Consider the following 18,053-nt stretch of genomic DNA (forward strand, 5'->3'; position numbering starts at 1 on the left):
TAAAAAAAAAAAAAAAAAGAAAGTATCTCTCGCAACTAGAAGAAAACCTAGGGGCCAGGGAGACAGCTGAACAGGCAGAGGTAGGCGCTTGCCTGCACGTCTGACCACCTGCGCTCGACACCTGGAGCCCACAAGGAGGAGGACAGAGAACAGACTCTTGGCAAGTTGTCTTCTGACCTCCACTGGATGGCACCATGACAGGCAGCCTCTTCCAAACACAATGATAAATAGGTTAATTAAAAGATAAATCATTTTGTCTAGATGAAAGTGTCAGGTGAGTTTTAAATCGTCTTCAAGCTCCACCTAGTGGCTGTAGACTTAGGGCAAGCATAGCTTTAATGAACCTCACACTGAGCATTTAAAACTAAGCAAGCAAAGGTTGGTGATGCAGTGCTCAAGGCCCAGCCTCTCACAGAAGCAAGAAGGAAGAAAATAGGCCAGCACCCTAGCCAGTGCTCTTCCCGTTTGCCATGTGCATACAGTCATGCCTGTACAGTCTGAAACAATTCAGCAAACAGAGGCTATCACTGCAGGAATATTTTCTAGCCAGCTTTAGTAAAATACACATCACCAGTAAGAAATGTGAAAGGTCTTTTTCTTTTGCCTATTAAGAAGAATCTAAATACAAAATTAAAAACAAATAGTAGTTCAAATTTAGAATGAACATCTCCCTCGACCACTCCTAGTGCTCAGTATTCAAACCACTGTCACGTGAGCCCGAGCTTCTGACAGACCCTCACCTCGCACACTTCCTACCGACATTCTCATTACCGTCAGTCACAAGCAGCAGGCAATCTCTGCTTAGCTGAGAGCCTGTTAACTGAGAAGCTGCAGATTTAACACTAGATTCTGTGTGTGTGTGTGGGGGGGTGTCACCGTAGCTTGGTGGGTAACTGTCTATGGTTCACTTGTGAAGCAGTAAGAGCTGACCAGAAAGGATTTCTACTTTGTACTAGGAGCAAATTACAAAATTATTTTCTTTTAAAAACTTACGGAAAGTTGATAATTTGTTACCAGAAATTTCAAATGTGAGAATTTGGCCTCATTAAACAAAGTTCAACAACTTATGTTATTTAAAATGCTGTTTAAATGGAATTCTTAATACTTTGTGGCTCTAGAGAATGAAGCAGTATGAAATAGACTTCAAAGTTACCTTGGCTTTTGGGACAGAATCTCTATACACTTGGAGTGCCATGACTGACAGAAAGTAAGCTGTCTCCATTGGGAGACTGGCAGGCAGCTACAATCCTGTGACCTAGGGTGGGGCTCTGGTGATTCACGGTAAGGGGACAGTTTCAGCAGGGCTATAGACAGACGTACACTAGCCATGTCCAACTGATCACAACTGTATATGTGAGTCTGGATGGGGGCTTGGGTGAGCATCCTTAGTGGGTAACAGCTATGGAATGTTGTCCCACAGCAGTGTTCTGCATGGGGCTGTCTGAACTCTGCCCCATGAGCCTCTTCCCTCAGTGGTTTTTAATTCATTCATATCCTCTCATAGCAACGGAGTACAGCCATGGGCAAACAGCTCCAAGTGAGCCCTTCAAATTCTTTTAGTGAGCTGGAAAACCAGAGGGAGCTGGAGAAGCCAGCTTGCAAATGGTCCTAGCAGTGAGCAGTCACATGATTTGTGCTCCTACTAGCTTTCCAGGGCACAGTGGGAAGGAGGTGATGGTAGCCAATGGAGGTAACCATGCTCTGTCACTTATCTTCAAAGAAACCGATGGTGGCAGTGCCAATGACAGAAACTATAATCGAGTTTTTTCTATTTTTTTTATATCTAACAATTTGACCAGCATAAATTCTGAATTAGAAATTACATCTGAAAAAATTAGAAATGACCATCTACAAATTCTCACTGAGGATTTGAAAGAATATCCAGCTAAGGTGACATGTGTCAGAAGTGAAAGGATGTTCAATTTAAAAGTGTTAAGGCACTAAAAAACTAATTTTTCCTAGTTCTAATTCTGAGTCATTTTTATAAATGTTTGTGAATATATTTAAAATTTAAATGCACACAAATGCTTATGACTAAAATAAGCTGCGGTACATTTTTATAGCTTGAAATGTTTTGAAAACTTCCTGAGAACTTTGAAGAACCAAAGAGTATTAGTTACAACCAAAAGAAAACGGACCCAATTCTTAAACTCTAAAACCCGGCTTCAAGTTCTCCCTTAAATTAGGGGCAAATATTCACTCCTCTTCAATTACTTTCACTTAAAATGGGTTGATATGCCATAAGTAATGTGTTAGTACATTAATTTTACCATTCATTCTTAAATCTCTAGATGTTCAATCAGAAAATTGGCCAAAGGCTTTAAATTTCAGTTCACCTGCTCACTTATCTCCAAAAGGAAAATGTCTCAGAATGACAGTTTTATAATTATAAAAATCAGAATTGTATAGATTCTGTGAAAATGTAATACAATTTATAAATTCAGTTGTCCATATATTTAATATTTGCATGATTGTGAAAATTCCTAAAGTTAAGAATCCCTGCTTTACTACTTGTAGACTTTAAAAGAGGATGAAACAGATTAGAATTCTCATTATACCTGATTGGGTGAACAGACAGGAAAATCTTCTACGGGTGGGATTAGTCCCTGAGCGATCAACTGTCCGTATGAGGGAGGAGCCTCTCTTCGGAGAAGTTCTGCTTCCACTCGTGACAACTGGGTCTCAAATGATCTTGGAGTAAAGAGAAGAAAAGGTTCAAAAGAAGGCAAGCAGCAATGTTCTGCCATCAGAACTGAAGCACTTGAATCTTTCAACTGGCTCACGCCACTGAACCACTTCTACTCTGGGAATGTAAAGCTGATGTGAAAGGTTGTCCAGAGGTGTTTATGCTAGTAAGAGCATAAATTACTATGTTTTAATAGACAGAAACGTCTGCTAAAGGAAATATCTGTACATGGTAAAATAACAGACTTTAAAGCCCCAAACCCCTACACTCTAGGAGATAATTGGTGACAGGTCTCAGCAGACACTTTGTCCATCAATTCCAACACAGGTGGACTGAAGTGATGTAATCGGAGCCCCAACTCTCCATTGGTAAAGTTTCCTAGCCATTTATATTTGCTCAGAGAAAAGATGCACAATGGCTCTTGTGGCCCCATGCATCTGTGCACCATCTGTGCTCTCTAGCTGTTCAGCATGGCTTTGCTAATTGATCATTTGTAGCTGTTAGGACTGAAGGCAGCTGTCCCCACAATGCCCTCTAGGGAGATGCCCCTGCCATTAACATCTCTCAATTTATCTTAAACCACACTGGAAGCTGCTCTCCTGAAGTCCATTCTCCCTGCCTAGCTTGTTACTCAACTGAGAACATGGCTCTCACTGAACTGCACATAGCCAGGCCGAGCTCCACTGTCATGTCATGTCAGTCCCTCATGTGTTTCCAAGGCTCCAGACTAAATGAATTACATGTGTATTCTTGGAGCAATGCTGGACATTCTTCTATATACTCCCCAGAGAAGACCCCTCCAGGATCTCCTCTCTACACCCTACTCACCTATTTCAAATGGCAGCTCCTGGAATAAGGACTGTCACATGCCCCTATCATGAGGACATCTATGCTACTTTGTCTTGGAGACTTTAGACCACTCACTGTGCTCAGCTTACTCACCCAACAAGTCTCTCCTCATCATGAGCCTGCTTGTGAGACTGGCTCATTCATTTCCTTCTCACTTGTAGAATGGTATAAACATTGGACTCTCAGATATACGGCACTACTGAATATTTATGAAAACAAGATAAAACTGTAACGGAGAATAACAGCTTACACTAAGTTAGTAAATATAACATTGACTCTTCTCGCCTGATAAAGCTAAATAATACTTTGTACTATGTTTATCTTTGACCATTGGGCTTTTCATTCTAATTTTATGTATCCTAAATTTATATATCTCTAAGCCACATCAAAAGGAATAACGGCAAACATTTGGGGCACACTTTGAAATCTTCCCTGTTTTTGTGTGTGCATGAGTGCATGAGTGTGCTTTCCTGTTGAATCTGACCTTGGGTGTCAATCTTCAGTAACCATCCACCTTTCCCTGAGACCTGGAGATTTCTAATCAGGTTAGACTGGCTGGCTGGCAAAGCCCAGGGACCCAAACATCTCTGCTGGAACTAACATGTGTCCACCAGCACGTCCAACTGTGTGTGGGTACTCAAGCTTGTGTGGCAAGCACTTGACCAACTAAGCTGCCCCATACCCAGCCCCTGGGCCACACTTTATTGCAGAAATTGTAAACTAAAGTCTGTCTTGATACTGACCTCCGTTCAAACATTCTCAGAGAATAAAGCTTGCAAGTGCACCCCAATGCAATGACGAGCAGCAGGCCACAGATGAGGCTCCCGATGACTGCTGCTGTTATGACTCTGGTAGGCACAATGACTGGGCAGTTCTCCTCGTCACTGCCATCACCGCAGTCATCCTGGGAATCACACACCCAGCTTTCAAACACACAGCGGTTGTTTTTACAGTGGAAATTCCCTGGCTGGCAAAAGAAGCAGTTTTTTTCATCAGAGCCGTTCGGACAATGGTTTTGGTAGTTGCAGCGATCAGAACGAGGGTAGCAGACACCATTTCGAGAACATGGAAATTCTTCCTTTTGGCACATGGTACAATTGATTTCATCCCTTCCGTTTGGGCAATGCCAGTACCCATCACAGCGCTGCTGCTCTGTGTAGCATCCCCAGTTGCCCCCACAGGGTATTTCCCATGGCAAACAGAAGCCATCGACTTGGTAAGTAGCGTTGAACCCTCTTGCAGCATTCACTTTATCAGCACAGAAATGTACTCTTATCTGTCCGGAGGAAGAAACGACCGTCAGAGGAGCGTGAGAATCAAAAGCAGTTAGCACCCGCAAGAGCTTGCGAGGATTCTCCTCCAGTCCATCATATATTTTGACATAATCACCATACCCGGTACCATCAAGTTTAAAGTCAGTGAACCGTAAGATGACTTTCCGATGGTCACCAGTGTCTATCAGCCAGGTGCAGTTACTTCCAGGAGGATAAAAGTCGGGGTAGTTGGGAGAATTGAAGGTGCCATAGAAGTATTTTAACCACTGTCCGCATGTCGGCATGTCACAGTCTATCTCGTCTCCTAGGTCCAGGCAGTCAATGTTCCCATCACACTTTAAGGACTCAGGGAGACACGTGTAAACTTTGGTGAAGCGGGACAGACACTGGAACTGGTTGTAGGCACAGGGTTGGAAAGCAGTCGTTGTTGGGGGGTGAGCATCGTTGGCACAGACCTCCTCGTCAGAACTATCTCCACACTCGTCCATGCTGTTACACTTCCAGGCTTCTGGAATACACTTTCCATTACCACAGCGGAACTGATCACAGGCACAGTTTGGCTCCTCAGATCTCCCTGGAGAGGTGGCAAGGAAAGAAGAACACAAGTAAAGCTCACCCAGAACTTGAACAGACAGTGCACACCTTACAATGATGGTGACTGAGCTCCTGTGATACATACGGCTGTTAGAAACCGTGTCCGCAGCCGGGCGGTGGGGGCGCACACCCTTAATCCTAACTTTTGGGAGGCAGAGGCCAGCATATTTCTGAGTTGCAGGCCAGCCTGGTCTACAAAGTGAGTTCCAGGACAGCCAGGACTACACAGAGAAGCCCTGTCTCGAAAAACCAAAAAAAAAAAAAAAGAAACCGTGTCCGTGTTAAGAGTATGTTTGGTTCTCCTGGGAGACTAGCACGGGCACCACATATCAACAATCCCATCTATTAAATGTTGTTTGTTCCTTTCCCACAGAGTTCCTTGCACTTTAACCTAATATAGAAGGGTCAATTCTATTTGGTAGAGAGCTATTTCACTGTAGAACATTTAGTGAAATGATTTAAGACACATGAGCCGAAGAACACACTGTGTGAAGAATGTAACCCTTTACAACATAGAGCACAGTGAGAGAGGTTTAAAGAAGGAAATCACTCTAGTAACTGCTTTCAAGTATCTTTCTTGTCTCTGTATGCAAACACGGCAGTAACTTACTGTGTTCACTATGCTGTGTCTACAATTTAGGTCTGCTTTGGATACACTGTCATTTCAACTTTAAATTGCTTACAGTTCATGTAATCATGATCAAAGACTTCCCCATGTGCATGACTTTGTCATGTTTGGAAATGGTTTCAGAAAAGCAAAAATGTAAAAGTCTGAGACTATACACTACGCTGGTGGGGTGGGTTCAGTCTTTTGTTTAAGGTGTAATGAAAACAGGAATTCATACACCAAAACCTATGCTCTGATGTCATGTTTGAGATATGGACAAATGCTTGAAAGAGGCTTGGAGAAAAGTGTACTTTCAAGGCAAATAATAAGATGTTTTTTAAAAAAGACTTTAGTTCATGAAATTAATAATTTTATTATGGTTATACAAAACGTCAAACTGGAATCTCAAATTTGAAGGCATCTGACTCAAGCTTCTAATCTTCATCTCAGCTGCCTGAGGGTCAATCATGATTGACTGGATACTGCTCAGAAAGTTAACCACAAAGTAACTGAGTGGTAACACCACAACATATGGTGCAGCATTTCCTTTTAAAAACACACCTGAAAAATACGCCAGCCTGAAGCCTTTCCTGGACACGCTGTCATCTGAGTGGAACCGGATCCAAACGTGGTCTTGGGAAGAGATATATGGTGGCGGAATTGTGGACCCACAAGCTCTGTAACTTTCAATATTCTTGTATGTTTCTATTGTCAGCCAGTCCAAAGTGCATCTTCTGGACCCCTGGATATCAAAATCCTGAAAACTATAACAAGAGAGAGAGTAGGAAGGGACTTTAAAAACAATTGACAAGAACGTCCATAAAGATGCCATGTAACTGAAGACAAAACTCCAAGTCCCTGCTTCTTCTGCCCTAGCAGCAGTTGCACCCCAGCAACACATACCTGCTTCTACATTCCTCCTGCATGCATCTCCCTACACTTCCAGAATGGTCTTTCTCTTCATAAGGGCAAGACCAGATTCCAAACCAAGCTGACCACCAGCTGACAGCACATAGTCCTTTTGTTTACATAGTTAAGAAAATATATTTCCAATCCCTATCGTCCTACATTTCTTCATGTTTGAGCCAGAAACTCGAGCATGAAGAAATGTGCTTAGAGAGGCTCCTCTCTCTCTTCCATTAGACTCCATCACCTACCTCCTTAAAGCAGCGTCGCTAGCATTTTCTGGACAGCAAATCAGAACGATGGGGGTGAGAAGTTAAGGGGGGCAATCAAAAGAGTAACATTTGTTTGAGAAGTCCCTGAGTTTAAGAATACTCTTTCATATAAATCACTTTATAGTTGAGCATTATCATGTAGTTCTTAAAATACGGGCACAAGTAAATGACAGAAAATCAAACAAGAACATGAAAGCAGTCACTGCTTGTAGAAATGAGAAATACAATTTTGCTTGCAACATCTGAATATGGCTCGCTAACAAATGAAAATCTGACTTTAACTCTGCTTCTGATTTAAATCAAGTTAAGGAAGTTAATTGGAAGGATTATGTCAAGCTGTTTTCTTGTTCAATGCTCTGAGCAACTCTAACTCAGGCTGTTTGTCTCTGGCCTTCCATTATTACGTACGGTGCTTTCAGAGATCTCTACACATAGGCATCTCTCTCTTACACATGAGGAGTCAGATTTTCATAGTACATTTACGTTTTTAACAGTCTAAAAATACTACTTACATGGAAAAGTTATTAGAACTGTGATTTGTCTTAGTCAACATGCCAATAGGTATATATTACTATAAGTATTCAAATATATCCACTAGCTACATTTAAATGCACTTATATCTTGTAAGGCTATTTGTTTTTATTAATTAAGAAACATTTTGGTAATTAGTTCATATGTCTTACTAGACCACCAAGTACTGAGTGGACAAAAAAGGCTATGAAGAACCCCTGATGTCATCCACACTTCAGTGTCTGAGAAGCGTCTGTTACAGGTTGACGTCATTCGCTCTATCTTAGCATTTGCTTCTTTCACACAGTCTGGAGTTTGGGGCATGAGCTTACGCTGGGGAAGGGTCTGTAGATGGACTTCCCCTTCTGCCTTATCTCCTGTGTCCCCTCTCTAGATTTCTACTTTACAACTAGTCTTGTGTATCCTGCCATGGGGCCAGCTTGTTGCAAACTCATTCATATTTGCCAGGAGGCACTGTTTTCTTCACATGCTTTCTTAAACAAACAGCCAGACCCTGGTCCTTGGCTCTGACTCCATATTCTATGTGTATGGCTGAGGGAGAAGGGTGAACCGGTTTATGTCTTCAGTTCTAAAGTGTACACTGGGAGCTCTCACTTGTGCATTCTAGGGTCTTCCGCCCTACTTCAAATTAGACCGCTTAAAGAGGCAGGATGATCCAGGTCACTGGCTACACATCCAGGTCTGGTCCTTAAAATATTAAACAAACAAAAACTAGCATACTGTATACCATATTCCTGTATATTTCATCTTATTGAGGATTTTAATTTCATCTTAAATTTAAAGGTGAATGCTCATTTTATCCTTACTTAAATAGATATTTTAAATCATCTACCTGGAAGTGATATGCCTTTTGTTTTACTTATTAAAAAGTAAATCAATATAAAGTTTCCTATCATGAGCTCACTTGAACATCTGGATGGGTTACATATGATCATGCATAGGACTCTTTGAATAACTTAAAACCATATTTTAATAACCGCACATGAAATGCTTGTCTCTATGTACATCCATTGTTATTTTTTCTAAAAAAATTGGCTATTGTTACAATAAAGACTTTATTACTAAAGTCATCATTTATCTGTGTAAATCTAAATTCATTAACTCCTTCCTAAGTATGGAAAAACCCCCGTAAGTGTGGGATTCACTTCCGGCTTTGTTCTGCATTTCAGCAATACCCTATGTTTTCAGTGTATTTTGCTTTGTGAAGTCTCCACGATGCAACACACAATGAAATTCTCACAGCAGTTTTCCAGAGCATTCGGTGCTGCAAGAATTTCCAAGTTTTACATGAGCGCGCTGGGAAGCTACAATTTCTAAAAAGCTTTATTTTTTACATTATGCACATGGCATATGTAGGGTGTGTGTGTGTGTGTGTGTGTTGTCTGGATATATTTAAATAAACCACATGTGTATAGTGCCCTGGAGGCTAGGATGGTGTCAGAGTCCCTAGAACAGACCGCACAGACAGCTAGGAGTCTCCAGGGGAGTGGGGTCTGGCAACAGAGCTCTGCTCTTCTGTAAGACCAGGAAGTACTCTGAGCTGCTGAGCTACAATTTTAACTTTTAGGTTCAGATACAACTTCCTATTATTTCTAGTTTTATAGTAACAGCCCCATTTGGTAAAAATATTATTCTGTTAGTATATTCATGCTTAGTCATATTACAAATTACAGAAAGCAGCCGAACAGTCAGACTCCAGCTTGGGTGGTGTTTCTGCAGACATACATACTGTCAATCAGGGGAGACACTCACATTTGTCACTTCTTAAGTTCCAGGAACTAAGGGAAAATACCATACAGCTGTGGCTTACAGCTTCCACAGAGGAGGCATGGGAAGGAAGATGGTTATTTCTCAAGGGACTGGTTGTCTCGTTACGTGGAAATACACAAAAAGTAAACTAAGTTACATACTTTATTGTAAAAATGTAAAAGGGGTTTGAGGCAATGTCCCCCAGACCACCTTGTAAGTCTAAAGCTTCGATCCCACCCCTAACACTCAAAGGGAGTGAGTGCCTCCTGCTCTGGTCTCGCTGCCCACTGCACTCCTTTGATTAGGCCCATTATTTCCCCTAACAATCTTGACATATGACTGTAAGAAATCATCAGCAGGTTACTAAATAACCACTTTTTAATCTTACTCTCACAGTATTTATCTCTAGAAAGTTATATACTTTACAATTTAACCTTTTCATACAACATTTATATTAGAATCTGAAGCTGATGGTGAGTTTTCATAGAAATGCCATATATGGGGGCCTTAGAAGTGGTTCATGGGAGTTAAGAGTGCATGTGTATGTATGCACATGTTCCTGTGGGAACAGACATGTACATGTGGCCAGAGGTCACGTCAGCTGGTTCTTGTTCCTCAGACTCCACTAACCAATGTTTTCTGAGAGTTTTTCTAGCTGCACTGGAATTTGTCAAATGGGAGGTTTGGCTGTTCAAACTCAGGTTTTCATGTGACACTTTTGTGACTCAATAGTCTCCCCAGCCTTCACTTTATATTCTTAAACAATGTTATTTTGCTTCTAAGTTATAAAAAGAGGGCAGAGGAGAAGGCTTTGTGGACAGGTGCTTGCTACTCGCCCACACAAGGCCCTGACTTGGATGTCAAGAACCCATGTGGCATGGTGGTACATGTTTCTAAGCCCAGTGCTTAGAGGGGTCAGGGGGTACAGGCTCATAACCAGAGCTCACTGGCCACCAGTCCAGCTAAAAGACAGCTCCAGCTTCAGTAAGAGACCCTTCTGAAAAGGAAAGGCGCAGAGGAAGAGAGGACTGCACGTCAGCACGTGAAGACATGGTGAACATCCTGCACACGCAAACATCAGCCTCCAGCCTCCATGTGCAGACATGGTGAACACCCTGCACATGCAAACACACAGCAAAGAAATACAAAACATTGCAAGATATCCTTAATAGCATGGTTAAAGCTTTACGAGCACACACCTCTGCAATCCCATTTTAACTCCCTTAACTAATAAGACGAAGGTTATGGAATGGGTCTCTGAGCTGCATAGTGAGTTTTGTTTGTCTACACATTGCTAAAGACTTCTCTGGATTCTCATAAGCTACTTAGACAATTATACTTTTGTTAAGAAGCAGTTGCAATGTCTGCGTGTAGTGATGTCCTCGTAATGTGCTGAAAGAACGCTGACTAGATCACTACTCACTTTTTAAATGGCACTGATAGCCATAGCTTACTTTTGGTCTGTAAAACATTGCATATTGCTGTACCTATAGAAATCGTATTCATATCTCTAAATAAAAGAATAATAATATGAAAGGTATCAGGGTTACCTTATAGTAATGATCTCCCCTGGGTTTGCCCTTATGAGCCAGCTGCAGTTGACTTGGGCAGGATAGTCTGAAGGCCAGCCTGGACTCGTGATTATGCCACTCGGTGCTCGAATTTGTTCTGGAGTCTCCCCACAAGCTGGAAGAGAGCCACAGCAACCTTAGCTAGTCATGACACCTTAAATTAAAACAGCATTTCTCTGAAAATCCAAACCACTTCAGACATCAAATCACATGCAGGAAGACCTGCTTCAGCAGGCTCAGAAAGCCTCTCTTGTCTACGGTGGCATTTTATTTTCTTCTCTAGAGGAACCTTCTCCTTATTTGGATATTCCTAGCAAACAAGGAGCTTTTCCAGTGAGATCATGCAGACATCAGAGCTTTAAAGTCTAAGCATAAAAATCAGTCAATTCCCCAATCCACATTTTTCAAATTGATTTTTAAAATTTATTTTGTTGTGAGCTACCTAGTTCAATATTTATTCAATAAATGTGCTTAGATCTTTAGGATCATCAAGTTGTTTTTAGTGAGCTTTAAATAACCATATGATACTGAGCTATAGTTTTTGATACAAAGGAGACTGGATAAAGACAGTAAGATATTAAAACACCATTGCTGCATTACTCTAGAAGAGCATCAGGCATAAATACAGGGTTGTGATCTGAATGAAAAGCCCCCATAGGCTCACACGTTCCAATACCTGGTCCCTGGTTTGTGGCAATATTTGGGTAGGTTTAGGAGGTGTGGCCTTGCTGAAAGAAGTATGTCACTGTGAGAGGGACTTTGAGGTTTCAAAAGCTACTGTCATTCCTAGTTCACATTTCCTGTTTGTGAGCTCTTTCAGGTGGCTCAGCAACCACACACTCTGGTTCCTGGCCACAGCCTCTGGAAGAGCCTCTGATTCCCCCTGGAATCACAACCACCCCTTCTTCTATAAGTTGCCTGGGTCATGGAGTTTTATCACAGTAAGAAAAAAAATAACTAAGACAGGGCTCTTGAAAGATCCTAAACTATTAAAAACTAAACTTCTGAAGTGATACTTAAAATACCACTGTCATTAAATATGTGTATACCACTAAAGAAAACATTTAGGCTTACCCTGTTTTCATTTATCTAGAACCCTGCTGATAACCTGACAATGTGTTCTCCCTCAATACAAATAAAAACGCTTGGCCAGACAGGAAAGAAAAGGAGAAAGAAACCAAAGAAAGAAAGCAGGAAAGAAAACAGATGAGGAACAAGAAAAAATAAAGTTAGCTAAAGGTTTTAGTAGAACATAAACCCTGGTAAACTATCATTTCATACAATTTTAATGAGCTCTGTTGGCCGACTTCTAAGGTAATGGCTGACTAGAAGAAGCTGCACACTAGTAGTGAAGAGAACAGCTGCTAAGGGTACAGAAAGAATTACTGGAGATCCTGAGACAACTTTCAGAAAAATGAAAAAGTTGTATATCAAAGTAAAAAAACAAAACAAAACAAAGCAAACTGATGTGCTCATCAATGTCCCAATTAATTAACTAATTAGCATCTGTACTTTAAAGAGCACTGCAGAAGGAGAAAATGAGTTAGTATGAGCAATGTACTCAGCCGCACATATTGCCTGAACTCTGACACTAAGTTTAAAAAATCCGACGACCAGACTTGAAGGCAGACAAATATCCTCATTGCAATTTATAACAGGCAAACTCTTCCTTTTAAACAGAGGTTGATGCTACTCAGTTTAGGCTAAGAGCAACAGGAAATAAACTGCATAGTTTAAGAAATGTCATTGATGGTGTTCAAAATAAAGCAAGCCAAATTGTCTCCAGTCAATTTTTGGATCTACAGAACAAGTGACTGTCTGTAGAAAATCCACTATTGATGTTTTAAAATATGTCCTACTCAGAGAGCAAGCCTAAGAAGGAGTCAGGATGCACTGCCAAAGGGCTCAGATGCGAACCACTGTTAGATCATGGAGAGCCATGGCTGAGAATACAGGACACACATACCATATTTCACTGCCCAATCTTAATCACTTAGTAATTGATTGTGGCTGTCTGTCTGGCTATGTATATGCATTTAAGTATTTATTGTTGTCCTTAAGTTTCATTGCTAGTAAATGTCTTGAGCTGGGCATGGTGGAACCCTCTCCAGTCCCAGCACTTGGGAGGCAGAGAAGGAAGATCAGGAATCTGAGGTCATCTCTGACTACACCTACACCACAGAGTAAATTCCCTCCTTTGCAAGGAAAATGATTGATTGTGATGAATGATGGTTCAAAAAGAATCAGTTTCTCCAAGTGTAATTCCATTATACAAGCTCAGGGACAATGGAGTACAATTTTGCTTCCGTTCACTGATGCAGCCACGGTAATCTCAGGAGATAATATTCTAAAGACCTTCTTGTTACTTTTTACCAAAGCAACCAGGACCCTGGATGCAGGAGAGTCTGACACAGCAGAAAACCTCCAACTGTTAAATGAATACTAGACTAACTCTAAGGGGAAACTAGAAAGATTATTATTGTATTACTAGTTTTTTAAATTAGGTTTTAAGAAAAAAATCCAAGTGAAGCCAATAGGTGGTGCTCACATCAAAAAAAAGGTAAAACTTTTGTGTGATACACAGGACAGATGAATGCACATATACATGCATAAGCACACATGAACATGAGCAAGTACACACAAATACACATGAACACATGTATACAAGTGCACAGGGCTGAGACATTCTGCCACAGATTGGGTTAAGGCTTAATACACTTATAATTTCACCTGTATTCATAGTGACATACATCATTCCCCTTAGTAAATACAAAACTAAACTACAGTATTAAGGATTGTCCTTAGATTCATACTCCCACTTTGTTTTGCACATTCATAGAATGGCAGAATTTGGCATTTTGATCCTGTGGATTTAAAAGAGGCCTCAACTGATCTATAAACTCATTAAAACTGTGTGTTAATATGATTTCACACAAGTACATATATCATTGTATAAATTTTAAATCAGGGTTAACATAACAATCTCCTAAAATATTATTTATCATTGTTTATGGTGATCTATTTCATTTTAGTCAATACACCCAAGTATAATGTATTGGGTTTATAGCACAATCATAACATTGTCTCATATACCTAGGAAAAATGCATTAAATTCCCAAAACAAACTTAAACTGTCCTTTTTCTGTTTTGGGTAAGAGTTTGTCTGTACTATGCTGATCAACTGGGATGGGAAGGCCCACAGGCTCTCTCTTCCATCTGCCATTACTGCCTTTCCTGCAGTATAAACTATTTAAACTTACCTAGTTGTAATTTCTTCATGTTAGACAAGTAGTAACTGCTTGACTACCTCCAACTTCTACTTCAGCTTTCTGGCCCCTTATCACTTTTGTCTGTGGTGCATTTCTGAAAGCTCGCCAGGATAAGCAAGATATTTCTTTCTTTTCATACTTTGCATTCATTTGATCCACTAAAATCACTTTCAATTCTAACCTTAGCCATAGAAACTACACACACACCCACACCCACACACACCTCACTACCAAATCCAGTGACCCCCAGTTTTCGAGGTACTTATCTTTTCAGAGCACCTGGCATTAACCTTTTTTGCCTCTTGATGGGGTCCACCATGTATCTGTGGCTCTCCTCCGTCTGCCCTCTTGGATTAGTGCCCTCCTCTGGCTCTCTGGTTGGGTGTATCCATGGCGTGTCCTGGAGTCTCTGCTCCACTGTCAGCACACTTCACACATGTGCAAGCTCAACTACAGCCTACAGGATATGTGTTTAATTAAGCTCTAGTCAGAGAGTCTGCATGGTCAGATGCTCACTGGACTAACATGGCCAGAGCCTTGTGCTTCCCAAACCCTTCTCTCTGTTCTACATTCCATTTTCACTGGTGCCAGCATCATCTGGTCAATAAAAGGAAATTTATGTCAAGAATATCACAGGGTGCCTCCGAAATTCACAAACTAGATTTGGTAATGAGGAAAACTGGAAGCTTCATCTGGAAACCAAGTTTGCTTTCACTACAAAAGTTACCAAGGCCCAACCTTTGAATTAGTGCCTTTCAACCCGCATTTCTTTCATGATATTAGTGCTCTATACATGGCACCATCCCATCTCACCCCAACACTTCAGCTCTGATGCTTAATTGCAACTGTAATGTGAAGTAGTTTACTGTGTTTAATGTGACTAAATCTAAGCCGATTTTTTTCTTGCTTTTAAGTGGGTATTCAAATGGTGAAGACTAAGCAAAGGGTATTGAAGGTATAAATGCAATTACTTTGATAAAGAAATTATCTGCTTTGATTGACTGAAGTATGGTCAGTAAATAATATCACATATACCAAGTCAGACTGGTAACTGGTAAAGCCTGGCTTGCTTCAGGGAAGCCCAGGCTCAGTTCAGCAGGAAGGGAAGCAGAAGAAAGGTCATCTATGCTCCAGAGTGAAAAAGAATCACACAGAGTGAGTTGCTGGATGAAACCAGGGTGAGGATGGGGGTAGGCCACATGCTCACCAAACTTTTTAAAAGAAGCAGTTTTGTTTGCTTTAATCTCATGTGCACTTGTGTCTTACGTGCCTGTGTGTCTAGGTGAGGGAGTCAGATCCAGAACTGGAGTTACAGTTGTGAGCTGCCAAGTGGGTGATGGGAATTGAACCCAGGTCTTCTGGAAGAGCAAAGCCATCTCTCCAGATCTCACATTTAGAACGTTTTGTTTTAGAACAAAACGCTTGCATCTTCAGCCCCTTTAAACCCCACCTTTCTAGACTTTAACAGAAATCCTAATTTACAGTATTTCAATTTTGACCTTCTTTTACATACATTCATTCAATCCAGGCCTTCTCTATTGATTACACATAATTATAAGGTCTAGTTAATTCTTTACAAGAGTTTTAATTTACATGCACTTGGCAAAGGGAGGAATTTTGTTAGTATAATATAAAGTTGTATGGAAAGTTTCTTAGCATGCTAATGACTTAAGGTAGGAGTTAAGGGGGAAAGCCCGGGAAAACCTTCCTTCATCACAAGCAGTGGCGACTTAGGGCTAAAGAGCTGCCTGCTTTCTTGGATGCTCTTGGGAAGCTGCAAGTGCTGAAGGATTTGGGAAGCTACCACACACCTTGTTAAAACAAAGCACCTTCCTAGGGAAGGATTTGTCTGCAATCAATTGGTTTCGCGTTGTTTTGGTTATGTTGGTCCCTGTTGGAAATGAATGCCTTGAAGAAACAAGCATGAACCCAGGCCTATGTGGCCGTGCAATACAAACCAACTGTAAATTCAAAAAAGTCTATGGATATCTGACGACATAAGTATTGTGACTAGTATTTTTTTCTACAGTTACAAAGTTCAACAGCTATAAGAGATATATCAGCATCACTTTTCTGAAAAGTCTTGTTTTAGTGTAAGCACAAGGTTTCCAAGAAAACACACATACACACACACACACTCTCACACACACGCTCGTGTGTATACTTGCACACATGGTATATATACATATACACATGCACCCATGCATGTACCCATGGCATGTCAAAATTGCTAGATTCTTTGTTCATTTTGCTTAATAAATTTCATAGTTAGCATCATAAATTGTTTATTTTTTTAACACAAACATCACCACTCCCCCCTAAAAAATACCCCACCAAATCTACTTAATTTTCTTTGGTGGATACCTTTAGACATAAACAAAAACTCACGCATGAATGATGACACACATCTAAGATTTTATAAATTCTCCATTAACTCCAGGAATACAACCACAACAATCAAATTGTTAACTCAAAAGACAGAACTTGCTGTGGTTGGTGGCATCTGCACTTGGGAGATGAAGGCAGGAAGACTGGGACATTGAAGCCTACTTAGGGTAGAGAGCAAGACCCATCTTGGCAAACCTTAGTCAATTAAACAAGGAGAAAACCAGCAACAAGAGTGAACAATGGCAGCTTCTAAGGTGCAGGCCCAGGCATATGCCCCTGATGAGCGGAGAGCACCTCAAAGTCCATCACTCACTCACAGGCATTTGCAGGGACTTAGAGAAAACAATGACATTGTTACAACCCTAAGGAGGCTAAGCCACTCAAAGGGCTTAACTAAATACTGTTCTCCTGTTATTTAGGAGAAAATTATCTCAAGAATGAAGGGGTTGAGGTCCTTTGATGGATTTCTTAGTAAGAATTTTTATTTAGTTTACTAGTTTAAAATAGTTGTCATTTGTAAGACTTAAAAATTAAGCAAAACTAATAAAATACAAAGCTTCAAGTTTATATTGATATATCAATAATATTACAGTAAAAGCAGAGAGTTGTGGTTGTAAAAGTAGATTAATATACCAGGCTTTTCTCTCTAAACAGTCATTTTTACAGCAGTCATTTAAAACTGGAGGCTTCGGATGACCTCTATTAAGATGAGGATGGGAGAGATGAGATCATGTCAAAGTCATGTCAAATAAATCCTGCAATTTCAGACTTCATGGGTTTTAAAGCTTAGAAAAAGGAGTTAGCAATGAAATTTATGATTTGACCCAAACTACTTGTAAAAGAAAATGTACAATTTCCTGTTCAAAGGATGAAAACCCAGGTTGCTTTTGAAAACTGACAAGGGTGGACATTTTATAGCAACAAGTGGCTGAGACCAAGAGGCACATAAATTGTGCGCAAGTTTTGGTTGTACAAATCACAGAACTTAGATACAAGTTAGTAACTACACTCACTGACTACTGAATTTCACAAGGCAAACATGAAGGGCATGAAAAAAAAAAAACCCTGATATTCCACAGAAATAAGACCTGTGGAAGGATGTACAACCATCAGTTGAATCTAAAAAATGCAAGTTATTATAAGAACTATGTAATGAGTACAAGGATAAATTACACCACACATATACTTAAGGTAACTTTTTAAATGCTATACTTAACATAATCTCTACAAGATAACCTGAGCCCTGTCCTTTCTCATCTGTGAGTTTCTCCTGGCTACTGTCAATGACCCCGAGTCACTGCCTTCTGAACATGCTGCTTCAGAACACGCTTTCTTTTTTCTTTCTTTTTTTTTTTTT

General features: G+C 40.5%; 1 protein-coding gene across 2 annotated transcripts in view; it reads right to left on the reverse strand.

Moving 5' to 3' along the window:
- Lrp12 (LDL receptor related protein 12) overlaps nt 1-18,053 on the reverse strand; it is a 73,396-nt gene that overhangs the window by 3,037 nt on the left and 52,306 nt on the right. For both annotated transcript variants that reach the window (XM_021183312.2, XM_029469889.1), the window contains 4 exons: nt 11,019-11,154; nt 6,572-6,774; nt 4,279-5,383; nt 2,559-2,691 (listed from right to left, as the gene is read on the reverse strand). In XM_021183312.2, coding sequence (XP_021038971.1) covers nt 2,559-2,691; nt 4,279-5,383; nt 6,572-6,774; nt 11,019-11,154 — 1,577 coding nt within the window. The remainder of the gene's footprint in view (nt 1-2,558; nt 2,692-4,278; nt 5,384-6,571; nt 6,775-11,018; nt 11,155-18,053) is intronic.

This window comes from Mus caroli, chromosome 15 (assembly GCF_900094665.2).
Source record: "Mus caroli chromosome 15, CAROLI_EIJ_v1.1, whole genome shotgun sequence".
NCBI lineage: Eukaryota > Metazoa > Chordata > Mammalia > Rodentia > Muridae > Mus > Mus caroli.